The sequence below is a fragment of the Aquarana catesbeiana genome, linkage group LG03, assembly GCF_042186555.1.
Source record: "Aquarana catesbeiana isolate 2022-GZ linkage group LG03, ASM4218655v1, whole genome shotgun sequence".
In the NCBI taxonomy this organism is placed as follows: domain Eukaryota; kingdom Metazoa; phylum Chordata; class Amphibia; order Anura; family Ranidae; genus Aquarana; species Aquarana catesbeiana.
In genome coordinates this window covers 739140223-739161901 of record NC_133326.1, presented here as the reverse complement: position 1 = coordinate 739161901, position 21679 = coordinate 739140223, and the positions used below count along the sequence as shown (strand labels likewise).

Here is a 21679-nt window from a genome sequence, read left to right as displayed (position 1 = left end):
GCCGGGCGGAGGCGAAGTCATCGCTGTCGGCCTGCGACATGGTGTCAGCAAAAAGCAAGGAGGGGCAATGCATATGTTTAAGGCAAGTTGCAAAGGTAGGAGGGGATAGATGCGTTTGGATAGATAAGATGGAAAGGCAGAAGGAAAATGAGAAGAACAGGACAAGGAATGACAGCCGTAGTGACAGCTAGTTTGCGTGCGAGCGCTGTTGAGTGTGACTTTAGAAAACTCAAAAGAAAGCGTGACAACCGAGGTGAGCCAGGAGGTGACTGGCTAGGTAACCGATAGCTCGGGTGTCAGTCTGTGCTCGGCACAGACTAATGAACCAGAGCCTCCCAGGGCGGACTGGGGCAGGTAGCTGAAGTCTGGTATTCTAAGTAGGAATGTTGCGATCTGTAGTTTATTGACGTACAGTATGTTCGGTCTGCTAACGCTTGCACTGCCAGCAAGCTGGATGTTAGGCAACCTTGTCTGTGTGGTGAAGGATCTCAGATTGCTCTTCGAAAACAGAGTGAAGTGCACAAAAGTATGTGACAGTTACTAACGCCTCGGGAGCAAGTCAAATCGTGTATGTGAAGTAAAATATGTTGTGAAAGAGTGTTTAAGAGAAAAACAAGGGGGTTCCCTTTGAACTACACACCTGACTTTTGATGTCCTAGTAGTGAAGTTTTGGTTGAGGTTGAGGACTGAGTCGACCGGGAACCTGTAGTAGGGTGATACTGTCCAAACCTGGTGCAGGGTGGACCAACTGGTAGTCTAACTGACCTAAAGGGGAAAGGGATAGAGCAAAAAGATGAGTAGCCGTGTTGCTACTGGAAATGATCAGCAGCCGTGTTGCTACTGGGGATGATCTGTAGCCGTGTTGCTACTGGGGATGATCTGTAGCCATGTTGCTACTGGAGATGATCAGCGGCCGTGTTGCTACTGAGGATGATCAGCGGCCGTGTTGCTACTGGAGATGATGAGTGGTGGTTTGAGCCACTTGCTGAAATGCTTGCAGCGATTGCAAGGAAGCAGCCTTATTTGAAAGGCGAAAAACAAAGTTTAGCAGAATTATAAGTATGTAGGAATGACCGTGCGCAACATTGTACAAATAGATGGAGTAAGATGTGAATGTTAATGCTTTGATAAACGTAAGGCTGGGTATCTGAATTCTAAGTTCCACTGTATTCGTAAACGCCGATGCAACTAGTTCAAACCGGTCTGGGGTGTGAGCACCGGTGGGGTTTGTTTGTGAGGGATCGGTCGATGAAGTTTATATTGCCAAGGATCCGAATCGTTGAGCTGGTGCTGCGACTGGACTCGGATCGGTTGGTGAAGTTTGTCTTGGCCGAGGATCCGAATCATTAAGCCAGTGCTGTGTCTGGACTCGGAACGGTTGGTGGAGTTCGTATTGCAGAGGCTTGAATCATTTTGTTGATGATGCGACTAGATTCGAATCGGTTGTGGATGGAAGGTGACGAGGGGGCTTGTATGCTGGATCCGAATCGTTCAGCCGGTGCTGCGACTGGACTCGGATCAGTCGATGAGGTTGTATTGCCAAGGATCCGAATCGTTGAGCCGGTGCTACGACTGGACTCGGATCGGTTGGTAATGTTTGTATTGCAGAGGATCCGAATCATTGAGCCGGTACTGCGACTGGACGCGGATCGGGTGGTGGAGTTCGTATTGCAGAGGCTCCGAATTGTTACGCTGATGATGCGACTAGATTCGGATCGGTTGTGGATGTAAGGTGACGATGAAGCTTGTATTCCGGATCTGAATCGTTGAGCCGGTGCTGGGACTGGACTTGGATCGGTAGGTGAAGTTGTATTGCCAAGGATCCGAATCGTTGAGCTGGTGCTGCGACTGGACTTGGATCGGTTGGTGGAGTTCGTATTGCAGAGGTTCCGAATCGTTGCGTTCATGATGCGACTAGATTCGGATCGGTTGTGGATATAAGGTGACAATGGGGCTTGTGTGCCGGATCCGAATCGTTGAGCCGGTGCTGTGACTGGACTCGGATCGGCTGACGGTGTTAGTGGTTGAAGGGGCTTGTGATTGCCGAGGATCCGAATCATAGAGCCGATGTTGCGACTAGATTCGGATCGGCTGTTGGTGTGTGCTTGGTATCCAATAAGAGGTGTAGGGGGTCAGTTAGGTGAAGTGTGTGTTTTCAGTAGGAGGTGTAGGGGGTCAGTAGGTGAAGTGGGGGTTTGGTAGGGGGTGTGGTGTGTGGGACGCAGGTTCGAGACCTTGCGCTGTAAGCGACTTGTTCTGAAGGTGGTTTGTGCTTATTTGTATGGTTCTTACCGCCTAGTCAGTAAGATACCAGTGGTGCCGAGTGAAGGCTGTCATGAGTCGTAACATCGCAGATGCGACTGGGCTCGAATGAGGAATGGAGAAAGGCAGTAAGTACGGATGTGTGCGAATAACCGAGTAGGACCTACGAAGTCGTAGGCGGTTTACAAAGGGGAACCTAAAGTAACGGTTCGGTAGCAGGTAACCACAAGTCCTATCTGCGACAGTGAGTGTGGGACAATCGATGAAAACCTACGACCAATCTCAAAAAACACGGACACGCATCGGCCTCTGCAATGCATCTGATATGAATCAGTTTGTAAAACGTATGAAATTAATCTGATGTAAATCGGTAGTAAGGAGTATCTGATACAAATTGGTTGTAGAGTGTATGCCATCCCTTACTGTGAAACTGAACACCTACCAACCACCCATCCCCCAGGCTAATCAAGTGCAGAGAAGGCACCAGGTGGGTTTAATTACACCTCAATCAGCCACAGAAACCCATACAAACAATACATGATCATCTCCTAATGGATGAGATGGCAACACCATGGACAATGAATTTTATAACCAGTGAAGCCTATTGCGAGTGATATTGAGAACGACCGATAGTGACTGGAGGCTTGGGTTTACGAATGAATTGTATATTTGGCAGAAGGAACTTTACGAATGTACTACGCCTGTGCCGAATGATGTCGGGACATGAGCGACAACAAATCTGGGGCAGGTTTTTTCACGAAAGGGGTGCAGGATAGGAAGCATAATAAACCGCAAGATTTTGCACGACACAAAAAGTTTGGATACTACCTGCGACCGTGAGTGGGAACCGCCGACGAAGACCACGAATGAATAAGCCGAAGTGCACCTGCGATTGAATGCACAGACTGCCGAACATGAGGTGCGCTGGGAAGAGTCAGCCCTGTGAGGTGCGGTACAGCGCACTGGAACCGACACTGATCATCCTGGGTGGTCTGGTTAAATACCCTCCGGGCTCCTCCCATAATTTCAGGCCAGCATACTGGCCTTCCTATATATATATATATATATATATGCATATATATATATATATATATATATATATATATATATATATATATATATATATATATATATTAAGGATGAGCTCCGGCGTGTTCGCATGCTGCACGTGCCGATCCCGCCAGGAAGTCGGCACAGCGCAGCGCTAATCACAGGCAGTGAGACATTTCCCGAGCTCTGCAGCCACACATCGGGAAATGTCTCACTGCCTGTGATTAGCGCTGCGCCGTGCCGACTTCTTGGCGGGATCGGCACGTGCAGCATGCGAACACGCCGGAGCTCATCCTTAATATATATATATATATATATTCAAATACGCTGCCTAAATATAGAGTATACACTGAATATATAGTCTACACTAAATGCCAAGTGTGTGTGTGTATGTGTATATATATATATATATATATATATATATATATATATATATATTATATATATAAAATATATGTACACATACACACATCAAATACACTGAAACTAACTAACCTGCCTAATCTAGCTCAATCTATCTCTGTCCACAGTCACACTCTATACACAGCCGCTATGTAAGCAGCCTTATATAGTGTGGGGTGTGGACTTAGTCCCCCTGAGCCATGATTGGCCAAAGGCACACATTATCTCTGCAGAGCACGCTGTGATTGGCCAACGCATGTGCATTATGAGGCATTCCGCGGCAATTGAATTTCCCGCAAACACCCCATATTGTTTGCTGTTCGGCGAACGGGTGAACACCCAATGTTCGACTCGAACATCGAGCTCATCCTTACCCTTGACTTTTATTTTCTGTTTTTCACAGAAGATCTGTAGAGATCTATTGTGTACAAAAGCAATTTATACACTGGTCAATTTATCACCGCAAATCCTCATTTGACCCTTTCCAGAGAATGTGGCTGGAAACCTATTACAGTTCCCAAATTTAAGACCTTTCTGGTCCTATCCCTCCTCATGGACATTACTAAAAAGTGTGAGTTGCGGTCTTTTTGGTCCACTGACCCAATTCACCATATGCCCATGTTCTTTGCTTCCATGACCAGGACTAGATACGAGCAAATCTTGTGGTTTATGCACTTCAACGACAATGAACTCTGTCATCTTCGGGATGACCCTGAATACGATCGGCTCCACAAAATTCAGCCCCTCTAAAACCACTTCAACCAACAATTTGAAGCCTTGTTTATTCCCGATTAAGTTGTCTATATTGATGAGTCCCTGATTACATTTTCTGTCTGCCTTTCTTTCAAACAGTATCCCCCCAGTAATCGTGCCAGATATGGGGTCAAGATGTATAAGCTCTGAGACAGGGCCACAGGCTATACATATAGTTTTCTGGTTTACGAGGGAAAAGATAGTCATGTGGAGCTGGAGAACTGCCCAGATTACATAGGGAGCAGCGGTAAGATTATTTGGGACTTGGTGTCACCCTTATTCAGAAAGGGGAACCATTTATATGTGGACAATTATTACACAACCGTGACACTTTTTAGTCACCTTTTTGATTCTGGAATTGGCGCCGGATGATCTAATCACCAGGGCTTCCCCCAACGACTTGTAGATTCCTGACTTAGACGAGGGAGAGAGCCTGCTTGAAGTGTAATAAATTGCTTGCAGTGAAGTGGAGGGACACACGGAATGTTTTTGTTCTGTCCTCCATTCACACAGATACGACGGTCCAAATTCCAACAGCGACTGGTGGTGTTGAGAAGCCCCTCTGTGTCCACGAATACAACCTTAACATGGGAGGGGTGGACTTCAAGGACCAGATGATGGTGTCATACTTAATGGCCCATAAGACCAGACGCTGGTACAATAAAGTGTCTGTATACTTATTTCAATTGGCTCTGCTGAACGCTTATGTGCTATACAAAGCTCCAGGAAGAACTGGATCCTTCCTTAAATTACAGGAAGAGATCATCAGCCCTTTTGTATCCAGACGGTGCTGTGCCCCAACTTCCCAATGCAAATGCAGTGAGCCGGCTGCATGAGAGGCGTTTTCCAGATGTCCTCCCTGGTACCTCTACCCAAAGAGCACCCCAAAGAAGATGTCGTGTCTGCAGAAAATGTGGATATAGGCGTGACACCCGTTTTTATTGTCCCTCCTGTCCTGACCAACCTGGTCTCTGCATCGGTGAATGTTTCCATCACTACCATACACTAGTGGAGTATTAGAATAGAGTACAGCACGGCACAGTCATAGGGCACACTTACACAGGGTCTCCAAAGATGTTAGATGGCCATCACATTTTGAGAGACCCTAACCTGGAACGATTATAGTTACAATAAATATGTAAAAAAAGAAAAAAAAAAACATAAAAAGAAAAAAAAAATGCAGATCAACGATCCAGTGAGCTGGGTGATGCAGGATCAGCAGCAGGATGGAGCAGGGTGAGACAAGCCAGGTCAAACACAAGTAATCAGAGCAAGGCAGCAGGCTGGAGCAAGGTCAAATGGACAGGCAGTAGTTGGCAACAGGATATCATGCAGGAGAGGCTTTAGCAGAGTCAGGGCAGGCCGAGGTCAGGATTGGAGATAGCAGGTAAGTCAGCAGAGCCGGGTCAGTACAGGTAATCAGATAGCAGGTACAGGTTTCAGAACACGGGTAAGCTGCAGATCCAACAGCACTGCACAAGTGCAGCTGCTGTTCTTTTAAAGGCCCATTGGCACCAAGCAGAAGTTAGCGTGCACACACACACTGCTGCCATGCGCACACGCACGCATCTCCATCTTGCTGCAGTAAGTCTCTAACACTGCTGTTATACTGTTCAATATAGGGACAATGAAGTCCAACTAATGGTGAAAAAACAACTGAGAAAAAAGAAAAAGTCCTCAATGTTTATATGACTCATAAAAATTGATGGTCCATATAAATGCAGTGACTTCGTGTGTAAAACAATTCAAATGCGTGACATCGAAAGTGAAGACAGAAAAGGCACACCACCACCGAAAATGAGAAGGCTTACCAGATCTCATGGACCCAAGAGGGCATACGGCCAAATGGGTCGAATCAGGCTTGGGTGGTGGGTGATGATTGATGTTCCGGAGAGATGGTGAAGATGGACATCTAAAAGTAAACCGTGGACTTGTGTGTCCCTCAGGATGATATTGAGGAGTAGATGGTGATGATGTAAAGCAAGGAGGAAAAAGGCCACATAGCGTAATTCCATAAAACAAGTATCAAAATTTATTTAAAATAAGAAATACACTCACATGTAAGTCTTGTAAAATCAGCGCTGTGAAAATATGGCGGCAGTGGGGTCCTAACTGACGCGTTTCATCCTCTTCGTCCTCTCGTCCTTCTTTTTTCCGTTCAGCCAGTGGGCTGAACAAAAAAAAAGAACGGTGCATGTATGCCCATCATTAGAAGTGGGTGGATAAAGGGCAGTATTCTAATGGTGGGCATACCACCGATTGATCGATCGATGTGAATGGAGGAATCTGGCTGCATGAAAAAAAAGAACATTACGATATATGCCCAACAAGGATCATACTGGTATGTTGCTGGACTTTGAGTGGTTATACTGGAATAATGCCTGCAGGTTTAGGCATCATCTTGGTATCTTTCATTTCAGCCAGCGGTCGGCTTTCATGTAAAAGCAATCCTAGTGGCTAATTAGTCGCTAGACTGCTTTTACAAGCAGTGAGAGGGAATGTCTCCCTCTGCTGTCTTCCATGGTTTTCTCAGGCTCTCCTGTCCCACCGTGGAACTCAAGGATTCAGCCGGTGGTTCCACCAGCTGACCATAGAGCTGATCGGAGACTAGAACGGCTCCAATCATCTCTATGGCCTAAAAAACCGGAAGCTTCGAGCATTTCATGACTTCAGTTTTTCCGGATATAAACAGCGCCATTGGGAAATTGGCAAAGCATCTTATCACACCGATCTTGGTGTGGTCAGATGCTTTTAAGGGCTGAGGAGAGATCAAAAATTTTCAAAAAAAAGAGTACCTGTCACTACATATTGCTATCATAGGGGATATTTACATTCCCTGTGATAACAATAAAAATGATTAAAAAATAAATGAAAGGGACAGTGTAAAAATAAAATAAAAAAGCAAAATAAATGATTTAAATAAATAAATAAATAAAACCACCCCTGTCCCCCACTTGCACACGCGTAAAAGTGAATGCAAGTGTCAGTCTCGTGACATATGTGAACAGCAATTGCACCATGCATGTGAGGTATCACCGCAAATGTCAGATCGAGGGCAGTAATTCTAGCAGTAGAGCTCCTCTGTAAATCTAAAGTGATAACCTGTAAAGGCATTTAAAGGTTTATAAAATGTATATAGTTTGTTGCCGCTGTGCGGGTGTGCGTAATTTTAAAGCATGTCGTGTTTGGTAGCTATGTACTCGGAATAAGATCATCTTTTATATTTCACTAAACATTTGGGCAATATAGTGTGTTTTTGTGCATGACAATTCAAAAAAAAAAAAATTCCCCAAAAATTGTGTTTGAAAAATCACTGTGCAAATACTTTGTGAAAAAAAAATATAACACCCACCATTTTAATCTGTAGGGCCTCTTTAAAAAAAAATATGATATATATGTCAGCAGACTTTGCCAGACCGGATGGTGTTCCTTTTGGACCCCCTGTACATAGCTTAAGGAATGGTACACAGCATTCCAGCATAGTGTCATCATTTACACAGGACCCTGACCAATGTCTTATTCTGACCCCTACTGTGAGATCTCCATAGAAGCTGTGAAGTTATCATTTCCAGCTGCACATTCTCTGGCCTGAGGGACCACTGACACGTTCCTTTCCTGGGGGCCGTTACATTTCAAATATAGGTTGAATTAGACCTCTACATACATCATCCACTGACAATGTTAATTTCAGTCTTGCCTGAATACTCCGTGTGTTTGATTGCGGTGCCATTCACCATATCTCAAATTTAAAATCTCCTATACAAATACCCCTGATGAAATGACTTTGAACCTGAAACACGTTGGGTACCGGATTTGGTTACCAGAAAGTGTTCTTGGTTACTGGAGAGAAACTACTCTATATACGTACTTTTGTATTCTACTGCACTCCACTGTTTTTGCCAATTTAAAGTCCCAATTGGGGTATTCTAACTTTCTCTATATATACAGAGATGTGGCAAACTCTCTAGTTTTTCTGGTATGGAAAAAACATTTATCATATGATGTTTGGGGGTTCAAAGTCATTTTTCATGTAAAAAAAAAAGTGTCAGAAAGGACTTGGTGGTTCGAGTGGTTAGAAGAGTGGGTGATGTGTGGCAAAGCTTCTAATGTTGGGCATAAAATGCCAGGACAGTTCAACACCCCAAATGACCCCATTTTGGAAAGTAGATACCCCAAGATATTTGCTGAGAGGCATGGTGAGTATTTTGCAGATTTCATTTGTTTTGGAAAATTAAGAAAGAAAAGGGTTTTTTTTTCTTTTTTAAATTTTCAAAACTTTGTGACAAAAAGTGAGATCTGCAAAATACTCACCATTCCTCTCAGCAAATATCTTGGGGTGTCTACTTTCCAAAATGGGGTCATTTGGGGGGTTTTGTGCCATCTGGGCAATTCATGGCCTCAGAAACTGTGATAGGTAGTGAGGAGTGAAATCAAAAATTGACGCCCTTAGAAATCCTAAAGGCGGTGATTGGTTTTCGGGGTCCCGTACACGGCTAGGCTCCCAAAAAGTCCCACACATGTGGTATCCCCGTACTCAGGAGAAGCAGCAGAATTTATTTTGGGGTGTAATTCCACATATACCCATGTCATGTGTGAGCAATATATCATTTAGTGACAACTTTGTGTACTTTTTCTTTCTTTTGTCATTTTTCAATCACTTGTGACAAAAAAAAAAAATCAATTTGCTCAACATGCCTCTCAGCAAACAGCTTGGGGTGTCTACTTTCCAAAAAGGGGTCATTTGGGGTGTTTGTACCGCCCTGTCATTTTAGCACCTCAAGAAATGAGATTAAAGTAAAAGCTGAGTAAATTCCAGAAAATGTACCCTAGTTTGTAGACATTATAACTTTTGCACAAACCAATAAATATACACTTATTACATTTTTTTTACCCAAGACATGTGGCTGAATACATTTTGGCCTAAATATATGACTAAAATTGAGTTTATTGGATTTTTTTATAACAAAAAGTAGAAATATAATTTTTTTTCAACATTTTCAAATAAAAATCCCAGAGGTGATAAAATACCACCAAAATAAATCTCTATTTGTAGGAAAAAAAGCACACACATTTAGTTTGTGTACAGCATTGCATGACCGCACTATTACCAGATAAAGCAGCGCAGTGCCAAATTGTAAAAAGTGCTCTGGTCATTAAGGGGGTAAAACCTTCTGGGGCTGAGGTGGTTAAGGTAAAAAACCTTCATCCTTTACATCCTCTGTAATAATTCCTGTAACATCCTAGTATATGATCTATATCTATGGAGATGATATCTGATTGCTGGAGACACTAAAGAATGGGGGATGGAAGAATAAAGTGCTTTAATGTGAAGTGTCCCCCATATGAATGTAGAATCCCATTGTAGATGTGGAATATCCACCAATATAGTACTTGTATCTCTAATATATCCCAGAAGTCTCAGCACTAAAGGCTGGAAATGTATATCCACCCCTCCCCCCTACATTCTCTATAAGGGATCCTATTCCTGCCACAATCCGGTGACTTTCAATGGGAACTCCTGATTGGTGGACTTTAGGAAGGTGATGGAATATTGGGGTCACTGGGGTATCCACCATCAGAAATTCTGCTGTTTTATTTCATAAACCCCCCAGATCCTTTCCTTTTTTTATACAATCTTTATTTATCAAACATTTTTACAATTTTTTTTTTTTTTAAACATATACACATACATACATCTTCACAAAAAAAGGATGTATAGGGTCATATTCACAATTAATATTCAGATCATTTTATATAACCCCATGGTTTTTACTAACATCATCTACATACATTACTGAATATAGTTTGTTACTTTATCTTAGCATGGCCCCTAAATCTATAACACCCTGCTATCCCAATACCCTCCAACCATACCCATCACTCACACTCACCCAATACTCTTACACCTTACCACTCAAATAACCAAAAAGCCACACACGAAGAAAAAAAAAAAAAAGAAAAAAAAACAACCCCTCTCCAGTTCAGAAAATTATCCCCCCTTTTCCATCTATTCATCACAATATTTGTTCTATCTATATCCCAATCTCTTCTTTTCCCTACAGTGGTGAGGCTCTAGACTCCTCCCACAGACCTCCTGTACATAATCATCACCTTCCCTCTAATATCATCCTCTCCTCTAAGGATCGCATCACTCCCATTTCACATTCCCACTCTTCTATGGAGGGGACTGTTTTATTTTTCCATTTTCTAGCTATAACTGTACGTGCCGCAGTTAGATAGTACTTCAAGGTTCCTTTTTTTATATTTTTTATTGATCCAGGGATCATTGACAATATCGCCACATATATATCTGGTTGTATCTTTACCCTCGTTGTAGCCCTATATGCATTAAATACCTTTTCCCAGAATGGTTGAATTTCTGGACAGAAATACCAGATATGCGACATTGTACCTCTTGCTCCTTCACATCTCCAACATCTGTCTGTATTATCTGAACTTATTTTGTTCATATCAACTGGGCATTTATACCACCTGGCTAGTATTTTATAGTTTCTTTCTTGATGACTAGTAGAAATTGATAGTTTATGTGTTACTGTAATTGCTTTTTCCCATTTAGCTCTGGGGATAGCTTTCCCTAGTTCCTCCTCCCATTTTTTTATGTATTGTAACCCTTCCTCCTTGTTTTCTGAAATTAAATATTTATACACAACAGATAAAATATGTGTAGGTCTATGTTTCTGTAACAATATTTTTTCTAACCCTAAAAGTGGTCTATTCAATATGGACTCCTTTATCAGAGATGAAATATATTGCTGGAGTTGCCCATACTGAAACCATTTCTTTAAATGTTCGGTACCAAGGGCCTCCAATGGGGGGAGTTTATTTTCTCCCATTATTTCAACTATCCTCGTATCATCCCTCCTCTGCCACTTTAGAAAGGTCTTGGTTTTAAATGCAAGTGGGAATTCCGGGTTGCTAAAGAGGGGGGTCATTGGGCCTCTCAATGTAGATCCTATCCCCTTTTTATCAAATCGTCCCATACTTTCAAGGTTGATATGACCAAGAAGGGCATATCCCCTTCCCGGGGTCTAAATTCCCTCTTAATCCAAGGCAATGATTTCAGTTTTATGTCTGTGACTTCCTCCTCCAATTTCACCCATTGTTTGCAGTCCATATTATGGAACCAATCCACAATCCTGGTTATAAATATTGATCTGAGATACAACAAAATATCTGGGAGAGCCAATCCGCCATCTTTTTTTAATCTATATAATGTTTTCCTGTTTATTCTGGCGCTCTTTTTTGCCCAAATAAAACTTCCTATAGCCTTACGGATTTGATTCATTACGGTTCTTGAGGGATATATGGGTATCGTCTGGAATATATAAATAATTTTAGGCAGTATATTCATTTTTACAATATTTATCCTTCCCATCCAGGAAAAGGTCCCTTTATCAAACAGCTGTAGTGTCTTTGTTATTTTACGTATTAGTGGGAGATAGTTAAATTCCTGTATCCTATGCATCTCTCTAGGGATAAAAATTCCGAGGTATCTTATTGCATCCTCCTGCCATTTAAATGAAAAGTTTTTTTTTTAGGAGCTCAACCAGAGAGTTAGGCAGAGAAATATTTAAAGCCTCAGATTTATTATAATTCACCTTAAAATTACTCAGGTCTCCAAATCTTTTAAATTCTGCTATTAGATTTGGTATTGTTACCAACGGATTTGTGATATACAATAACAAGTCATCTGCATATACTGACATTTTATAGTCTATCTCCCCAACCTTAATGCCTTTAATATCATTATTCTTCTGAATCGCTATTAGGAGATGTTCCATAACTAGTATATATAAAATTGGGGACAATAGGCATCCTTGACGTGCTCCATTGGTGATATACACTGTATCCGATAATTCCCCATTTGCCCGTATTCTAGCCATTGGATTATGATAAAGGGCCATTATTTTATCCAGCAGTAGGGGGCCAATCCCCCACTGCTTTAATGTCTCCTTGAGAAAGCTCCATCCCACCCTGTCAAATGCTTTTTCGGCATCTACTGCCAACAGGCAGAATGGGATGGAGCGTCTCCGAGCATATTCCACCAGTGTCAATGTTTTAAGCGTATTATCCCTCGCCCCTCACCCCTTTATAAATCCCACCTGGTTTAAATGTATGTGTGCTGGTATTATTAGGGTAAGTCTGTTAGCGATAATCTTTGAATACAATCTAATATCAATATTAGTCAAGGAAATTGGTCTATAATTACCACATATAGAGGGATCCTTTTCCGGTTTTGGTATGAGTGAGATATATGCCTGTAGACTATGCGGGACAAACGGTTGAGAAGTAGATACTGAGTTAAAAGTTCTCCTGATAATAGGAATTAAGACGTCTCTAAATGTTTTGTAGAACCGTGGGGTAAAACCATCCGGGCCTGGGCTTTTCCCTATCACTAATGAATCGATTACTTTTTGTATTTCTATCTCTGAATATTCTTGTTCTAACTGTTCTATATCTGTTGTTGCTAATAGTGGTAATGCAGTATCTTTGATATATTGTTGTATATTTTGTTGATATCTTACCGGATCTGTATTTGCTAATTGGTTTGGTAAATTATATAGATTATTATAAAAAGTCTGGAATGTTTTTAAGATACCTTTTGGATCATATATCATCTCATCATTATCTGACTTGATTTTAACAATAGATGAAGCGTTAATTCGCTGACGTAGAGCTCTTGCCAATAATTTACCAGGTTTATTGCCCTGTTGGTAAAATAACGTACGGTTTCTATCCCTTATTCGTAATGTCTGCTCATTAAGTAGGTTCTGCAGTTCTGTTTTCTTTTCTGTTAATTCCGATAATATTTCTCTAAGAGGATTTTGCTAATGCATAGTTTCCAGTCTTGATATCTCCTTCAGGAGGTGGGTCGTTCTATTCCTTTTTACCTTTTTTAGCCTAGCCCCTATTTATAAATAGGCCCCGAACTACGCATTTCAACGCTTCCCATTGGATCGATAGGGAGGTGGTATCCTTTATATGATCTTTGGAAAAGTTTATTATTGCCCTCTTTATTTCTGAAACACAATCCTCGCCATATAGCAAGTTATCATTCAATTTCCAGGTACCTCTTGAGCTCCTCTCCCTGGCAATATCTAATACTAGAAATATTGGTGCATGATCTGACCATATGGCACTGCCAATTTCAGAGGAAGAAGTCACAGCTACTCCCAACTGATTTATCAGAAAGAAATCAATTCTATGATAAGTACCATGAACCTTGGAGTGGAACGTGTAGTCCCTTTCCAGGGGATGAAGCGCCCTCCATATATCAACCAAATGATGCTTAGCCATTATTTCCATAAATTTTGCTTTATCCTTAGCCTTCTGTATTATTAATGTTGCTGAAGTATCCCTATCATTATCCAGAATAAAATTGAAGTCTCCCCCAATTATCGTGATCCCTTCCGCTTTTTCCATAAGGTCTGTGATCAATTGTGCTCCTACTCTAGATTGTCCCTGGTTAGGTAAATATACATTAATAAATGTATATTTCTTTCCAAATATTAGGAGTCTAAGAAATATTGCCCTACCGTCTCTATTTCTCCATTTTTACAGAACCTGATGTGGTAATGACTTATGTATCGCTATGGAGGCTCCTCTCGATTTTGAATATGCGAAGGAGTCATGATACCATGCATTATAATATCCCTTTTGTAACTTTGGTATAAGGAGAGAGAGAAGAAACAAAAAAAAACAAAAAAAGTTATAAGTCTGTTACACACTCACCCCAATCAACCCAGCCACACAAACCTATCTACTCACTATCTATTCGACTCCTTTGAGTCTAACCTTACCAAGTAAGTTCCCTAAATTTGGGAATAAAAGGATATCCTCCCCGGATTGAACGTGCCTAGCTCAGGCTATATTATTATTATTCCAAAAAAAAAAAAAATTACCGTATCAGCTAAAGAAAACTCCTCTATTCGGACATAATATGCAAACAGTTATATCCTATATATCCTTAGTGAAAAAAAAAATAATAAAAAATAAATAAATAGATAAATTCTGTATCCATTACAAAATTTAGTGGGAGAGAGAAAAAAAAAAAACATGAACCCCCATAATAGTCCCCCTATCCCACCCAGTGAGTTGAAGAGCCTCAACCGGATCAGCTATCTAGTGTGATATACAAATTAGTGCACATATAGGAACAACATTTTCATTTTCTTCCCTTAACCCCTACCCCAGTATACATCAAACCATGTACAAATACCTTAAGTGAAAAAAAAAAAAAAAAAGGAAAAAATCCCCCAACCCGCACTCCCTCCCCACGCCAAATACCAATCAACCCTAGTGTATCAATGGTGCCTGGTGAAATATAGTGGAATATTGCCAAACATAAAAGCAAAACATGAAACCCCTAAAGAAACCCCCTGTCCCACCCAGTAAATTATAAGCTTGAAGACAGTCAACCAAATCAACTGTCCAGTGTTATATACATATATGTAAAGCAATTATGCCCCCATTCCTTTAGTGCCCAGTATAAAAAAACAAAAAACAAAAAAACCCTCCAACCCAACCAAATGAAATAATGTACAATTTTACACTAAAAAACTATCAGAAACATATTTTGACTTATAACATATAGTCCATCTCAATCATCTACAAAAAAAAAAAAAGAAATCCCCACCAACCCAACCTAATGAAATAATGTACAATTTTACTCTAAAAAATTATCAGAAACATATTTTGACTTATAACATATAGTCCATCTCAATCATCTACTAAAAAAAAAAAAAAAAAAACACACCCCCGCCAACCAACCCTAGTGAATTAATGTGCCTTAATTCTCTCTAATATTGGACATAAATATAACCGTCTTATATATCTTCTAAATCTACAATACTTCAAATAGAACAAAAAATTATTCAAAAACATAATTTAACTTATAACACATGATCCGCCTCAATCACCTATTAATTACTAAAATGGAAGAGGCGAAAAAAAAAAAAAAAAAAGGACCCCCCCCCTCCCATCCACCACTAAAGCTTTCTATCTTCCTCTATATTGTCTCCAGTCCAATCCCTGATATGAATGTGGCCAGTCCGGCAGATTGATCAGAGATAATTGCAAAAGTCTAGAAAATTCAGGGAGATCATTAATGTCCCAAAAATAACCCTTTGGCCACCTTGATGAACAATGATCTGGAAGGGAAAACCCCATCTGAATAGGATTTCCCTTTCCCTCAACATATCCAACAATGGTTTCACTGCTTTTCTTCTTATTAGCGTGTATTTATTATATACAGTATTTATATAGCGCCAACAGTTTACGTAGCGCTTTACAACTTGAGGGTAGACAGTACAAATACAATACAATGTGATACAGTAGAAATCAGAGGGCCCTGCTCCTTAGAGCTTACAATCTAGGAGGGAAGGTCAAGAGATACAAGAGGTAATAACTATGGGTGATGTGCTGATTGAGAAGATAAATGTACAGTTGTTAGGTGGGGGCCAGATAGGCTTCTCTGAAGAGATGAGTTTTCAGGGATCGTCTGAAAGTGGATAAAGTAGGAGAAAATCAGACGGATTGGGGTAGAGCATTCCAGAGGATGGGGGAGGCTGAAGGCGAGCATGGGATGAGGTGACAAGCGAGTTTGAGAGCTGGAGGTCTTGGGAGGAGCGAAGAGAACAATTAGGTTGGTATTTTGTGACTACGTTAGAGATGTAGCTGGGGGCCAGGTTGTGGATGGGTTTGTAAGTTATAGTTAGTATCTTGAATTTAATTCGGTGACTGAGCGGCAGCCAATGGAGGGATTGGCAGAGGGGTGTGGCAGACACTGAGCGGTTTGTGTGATAGATGAGCCTGGCAGCAGCGTTCATGATGGACTGAAGTGGGGATAGCCTATTTAGAGGTAAACCAATGAGGAGGGAGTTGCAGTAGTCAAGGCGGAAGATGACCAGGGAGTGGATTAGAAGCTTTGTGGTGTCATTGGTTAGGAAGGGGCGTATGTTGGAGATTTTGCGAAGACTGAGGCGGCAAGCTTTGGATAGTGATAGAATGTGGGGTCGAAAGGTTAGTTCAGAGTCCAGGATTACACCTAGGACCTTGGGTGGGGAGATGGGTTGATAGTTGAGCCGTTGATCTTGACAGAGAAATCAGGGGAAGTGGCACCTGAGGGAGGAAATATCATGAGCTCGGTTTTGGATAGGTTGAGTTTGAGAAAGTGATGTGACATCCAGGCTGATATGTCTGCTAGTAAGTTGGTAATGCGCGAGGAGACAGATGGAGAGAGCTGGGGGGTGGAGAGATAGATTTGGGTGTCATCAGCGTAGAGATGATATTTAAAGCTGTGGGAGGCAATCAACTGACCCAAGGAGGTGGTGTAGATTGAGAAAAGGAGAGGTCCAAGAACAAAACCTTGGGGGACCCCAACGGAAAAAGGAAGAGGAGAGGAGGAAGTAGAGTTGTAAGTGACACTGAAGGAGCGGTGGGATAGGTAGGATGAGAACCAGCGAAGAGTACAGTCACGGAGACCAAAGGAGTGGAGTTTTTTGAGGAGGAGGGGGTGGTCCACTGTGTCAAAGGCAGCAGAGAGATCCAAGAGAAGTAGTACAGAATAGTGTCCATTGGCTTTAGCCATTAGTAGGTCATTTGAGAGTTTAAGGAGAGCAGTTTCCGTGGAGTGTTGAGGGCGAAAACCGGACTGAAGGAGATCAAGAAGTTTATTCATGGTCAGATGGTCGCTTAGTCGGTTGTAGACCAGTCTTTCAAGAAGTTTGGAGGAGAAGGAGAGTAAGGAGATGGGACGTAAGTTGTTGAGATTGGTGGGATCCAGTGAGGGCTTTTTTAGTATGGGGGTGACTAGCGCATGTTTTAGAGAGTTTGGGAAGATGACACAAGAGAGGGAGAGGTTGAAAATGTGAGTTAGAGAGTGTAGAATCGAGTCAGAGGGTGAGCGTAGCATTTGCGAGGGAACAGGATCCAGGGTGCAAGTGGTTAGATGAGTGCTAGATAAAAGTTTAGCAACCTCAGTAATAGTAGCAGGGTTGAATGAGGGAAGTAATGATTGTGTCTGTGGACATGGGGTGTTGCATGGGGGAGGTTTTTGCGCATTGGTGATCTCCTCATGAATTGTATCAATCTTAGTTTTGAAGTGATTGGCAATCTCCTGGGCAGTGAGTGAGTTGGTGGGTGGAGGCAGTGGAGGACAGAGCAGAGTGTTGAAGGTAGAGAAGAGTTGACGTGGACTGGATGAGAAGGTGTTAATGAGTGTGATAAAGTAGGTCTGTTTGGCAGTGTGAAGGCAGGAGTAGTATTTTAGGAGGCCAGATTTATATTGTGTGAAGTCTTCCTGGGTCTTAGTCTTATGCCACAGGCGCTCAAGAGCGTGGCTACGTTTTCTGAGACTTCTGGTGTCATCTGTTTGCCAGGGTTGTAGCAGTTGGGGCCTAATTCTGCGTGTAGTGAGGGGGGCAAGCTTGTCTAGGGAGGAAGACAGTGAGCTGTTGTAGATGAAAGTAGCTAGGTTGGGGCAGGACAGAGGTAAGATTTTGTCATAGAGGTGATCAGTAGCAGAGTAGAGAAGAGAAGGGTTGAGGTGGCGAAGGTTTCTACGTGTAATTTTTAGGCGGTTGGAGGGAGAAGAGGTGGAAGACAAGGAGAGAGCAAAACTAATAAGGTGGTGATCAGAGAGTGGGAGTGGATTGTTGGAAAGGTTGCATGGAGTGCACAGATAGGAGAAGGCAAGGTCAAGGGTGTTGCCATTGGAGTGGGTAGGAGCCTGTATCCATTGCTTCAGGTCAAGCGATGAGGTTAGACTGAGAAGTTTAGAAGTAATAGTAGTGTTAGTGTTGACAGGGATGTTGAAGTCCTCAAGAATAATTGTGGGGATTTCAGAAGAGAGAAAGTAGGGTAGCCAGGCAGAGAAGTCATCAAGAAAGGCTAATACTGGTCCAGGGGGCCGGTAGATGACAGCAATTCTTAGAGAAATGGGAGAGAAAAGACGAATGCAATGTGCCTCAAAAGAGGAGAGTGTCAGAGAGGGAGGTGGGTGAAGAACCTGATAGGTGCTGCATGGGGCTAGAAGGATTCCCACTCCACCTCCCTTCCGTCCACTTGGTCTGGAGGAGTGAGTCCAGAGAAGGCCCCCATGGGAGAGGGAAGCAGGAGAAATAGTATCCGATTCATGAAGCCAGGTTTCAGTAATGGCAAGTAGGTTAAAGGAATTTGTGATAAAGAGGTCGTGAAGGGCGGTGAGTTTGTTGCAGACAGAACGTGCATTCCACAGGGCACAGGAAAAGGGGGGGCTTTTTTGAAAGAGGAATAGAGACCAAGTTCTGTGGGTTACGGCTCCTGTCAGAGGGTGTAGGGGGATGGGAGCATTGGGCAAAGACAGATGATGGTGGCCCAGGGTTTGGGGATATGTCACCAGAGATTAGGAGAAGCAGGAGGGTGAGGGAGGTAATGTGGGACTGTGATTTATGTGAAAGGGCATGTCTCAGAGTACTGGAGGTTTTATCAGTGTATGGATGTAGAATGAGCGAGAGTTGGTAGGAGCAGTAGTAGGGAGAAGACAGAAGGCAGGGTGATATGTATAAGCAGGCGGGTGGAGAGGGGGGTGAAGGTAAGAGAGTTTGAGGAGAGAGGAGAGGAGTGTCAGAAGCAGTGGTAGAGAGTGCATGTTACAGAGCGGAAGGAGAGCCTATTAGAGAGACAGGGTCACCTACAGTCTGTTAGCTGCTTTCCAGTGCAGATTGCTGTATTTCTTCGCTTCGTGCAATCGCTCAAGTGCAGAGATTGAAGTGCATATCACTTGTAGAAAGAATCACTTAGAGAAAGAAGCCCCTGCAATGTGCACCCCGAGCAATGTGCTCACCCCTTAAGGATGCTCAAATATATACTGTTATAAGGGTGGGGTTGAAGTTCGTTAATTTTGACAGGTCCTGCAAAAATATAATCTGTGCACCCTCGTATTCAAAATCCCGGTGGCGCCGTGCCGCTATCATAATTTTTTCTTTAACCTGAAAAATATGTATTCTACAAATCACATCTCTAGGTTTTCCTGAATCATTGACTTTAGGACCTTGGACTCTGTCGATCTCTATTTCTGTCTCCCCTGGACGCTCTAGCAATTAATTAAATATATTTTGGAAAGTTTTCCTAAGGTTCTCTGCATTCACAGTCTCAGGAAGACCTCTAACTCTTATATTGTTTCGTCTACTTCTATTTTCGAGGTCGTCCGTGATATTTATTATGTAGCTCAAGTATCGATCATGTTCTACCCTTTTCTCTTCTAATAAAATCATTTTTTGATCCATATTTGCAATTTTTCTGTCCATGTCCATGATCTTATTTTGCGTATCAGTCAGAGATGATTTCAATGTTTGTATTTCAGATTTATAAGAGGATTCTAATCTGTGTATGTATTTATCCATATCTTCCCTGGTTGGTAGAGCTTTTATATATGTCTGTAAATTCCACATGGGGCCTCCTTCTGCTCCCTCCATATCCATCATAAGATGCTGTGTGTGCTCACTGGGGCTAATACTTGTTCCATGCTCTACTTCTCTAGCTGGAGATGAGAAATTTAGCTCAGTTAGGGTAGAGCTATTTTGTTGATCCTGTGGTTGTTGAAAAAAGCCTTTAATATCTGACTTTTGTGCCGATGCGGGTTTAGAAGGATACTTAGTTGACTCCCCCGATGATCCCCTTTTTGTTTTCTGGGAATGCGTGCTTTTAGGAGGCATGTTATATTTAGGGTATACAGCTATAAGGGAGTATAGCTCTCACTTACACCCAAATTTTATCGCCCTTATTTCACTATGTACACTGTCTCTTCTAGAGTTCGTTTCAACACATGTGATATTCCTTTACCTCATTTAACAGGACCAAATCAGGTAATGTTCATCAGATCAGATATTTATAAATAAAAGGCACTTTTTACCTTGCCTTATCCGACTTCTTATAGGCTCTGGTGGAGTATCCTGTATATATCCGGAAAAACACTATTCCCCACTGCTGTTATGTTGACTCTTGAGAAAAAATCTTCCAGGGTTATGTCAGTAACACTGTTACCTCTGCACTCCGTGGGGATTGTTTTTTCTTTTTTTTCTTTCCCTTTTCCCTTCCTTTTCCTTCTGCCTCCTCTCCTTCCTCTCTTCTTTCTGCATACGCCGACTCTCCCTCCGCCCGGTCTGTGGGATCCCTCTCCCCAAGCGTTTGAATGAACACGGTGGAGCTCGATTCGGAAGGACTCGGCGGGACTCGGTTCAGCTCGTGTTTTCACGGTGAGGCTTGGATTTAGCCGCTCACTCTCACCGCCTCCTCCTTCCACAACACCTCGTCCTCGTCATCCGTGGATTTGGCAGTATCCAGAGCTTGAGAGCAGGAAAGAGCAAAAAGACAGGCAGCTGGCTTAGAGAATTGTTTATTCAGCAATGTGCTGTATGGGAGGACCGGGGAGGTCTAAGGAATCATTTAGACATGCAACAGCTGATTGCCTGGGCTAGTGGAGTGGACTCACTGCATGTCAATCCTAGTCAGATCCTCCTCCCCCCTTCCAGATCCTTTCCTTTATCTATCAATTTCAGAAGCCCCTGTATGAGACACTGTGTGAGGTCCTGCTTAATATCCGGGTACATAAGGGGGTGACTGAGCTGTCATAGCGCCCCCTCTTTATACTGTGTAGACATAAGTACTACAACAGCTTCACCTGTATCAGCCTCCCTAATAACAAGATCTTTCCTCTGTATAACATTCTGTATATCCTGATATTCCGCTCTAGTGATGTTATGTTACTTTTCACTAAATGGGAATAATTCCTCATATTCATCTTATAATATAATATCATGTGTCTGGATTTGTCTCTGCAGGTTGTGGAGATGTGATGTGACTTCCTCCGCCTGTGATGATCTCAGATCTATTCTGATCAATAATCAATCCCTCACCACACTGGATTTATCAGGAAATGATCTGGAAGACTCTGGAATAAAACTTCTATGTGAGGGGCTCAGACATCCTGGCTGTACTCTGCAGTACCTGAGGTGAGAATTATCCTATAAATGATATAATATTCTGCAGGATTCTGCTATAAATCTTCTATGTGAGGGATCCAGGCATGTCACCTAGATGAAAGACAGACTTCTGATTGGCCGGTTACACTGGGACTTCCCATCATAGTCCTTCAGGTCACTCGCTGTTATTGGCTTTCATCCCCTCCCCCTCCACTGACTATCAGAGATCA

At 42.3% G+C, this 21679-nt stretch overlaps 1 protein-coding gene across 2 annotated transcripts in view; it reads left to right on the top strand.

The window, feature by feature from the left end:
- Positions 1 to 21679, top strand: part of LOC141133867 (NACHT, LRR and PYD domains-containing protein 3-like) — a 314489-nt gene that overhangs the window by 268417 nt on the left and 24393 nt on the right. For both annotated transcript variants that reach the window (XM_073623452.1, XM_073623451.1), the window contains exon 7: positions 21309 to 21479. In XM_073623452.1, the coding sequence (XP_073479553.1) occupies positions 21309 to 21479 (171 nt within the window). The remainder of the gene's footprint in view (positions 1 to 21308; positions 21480 to 21679) is intronic.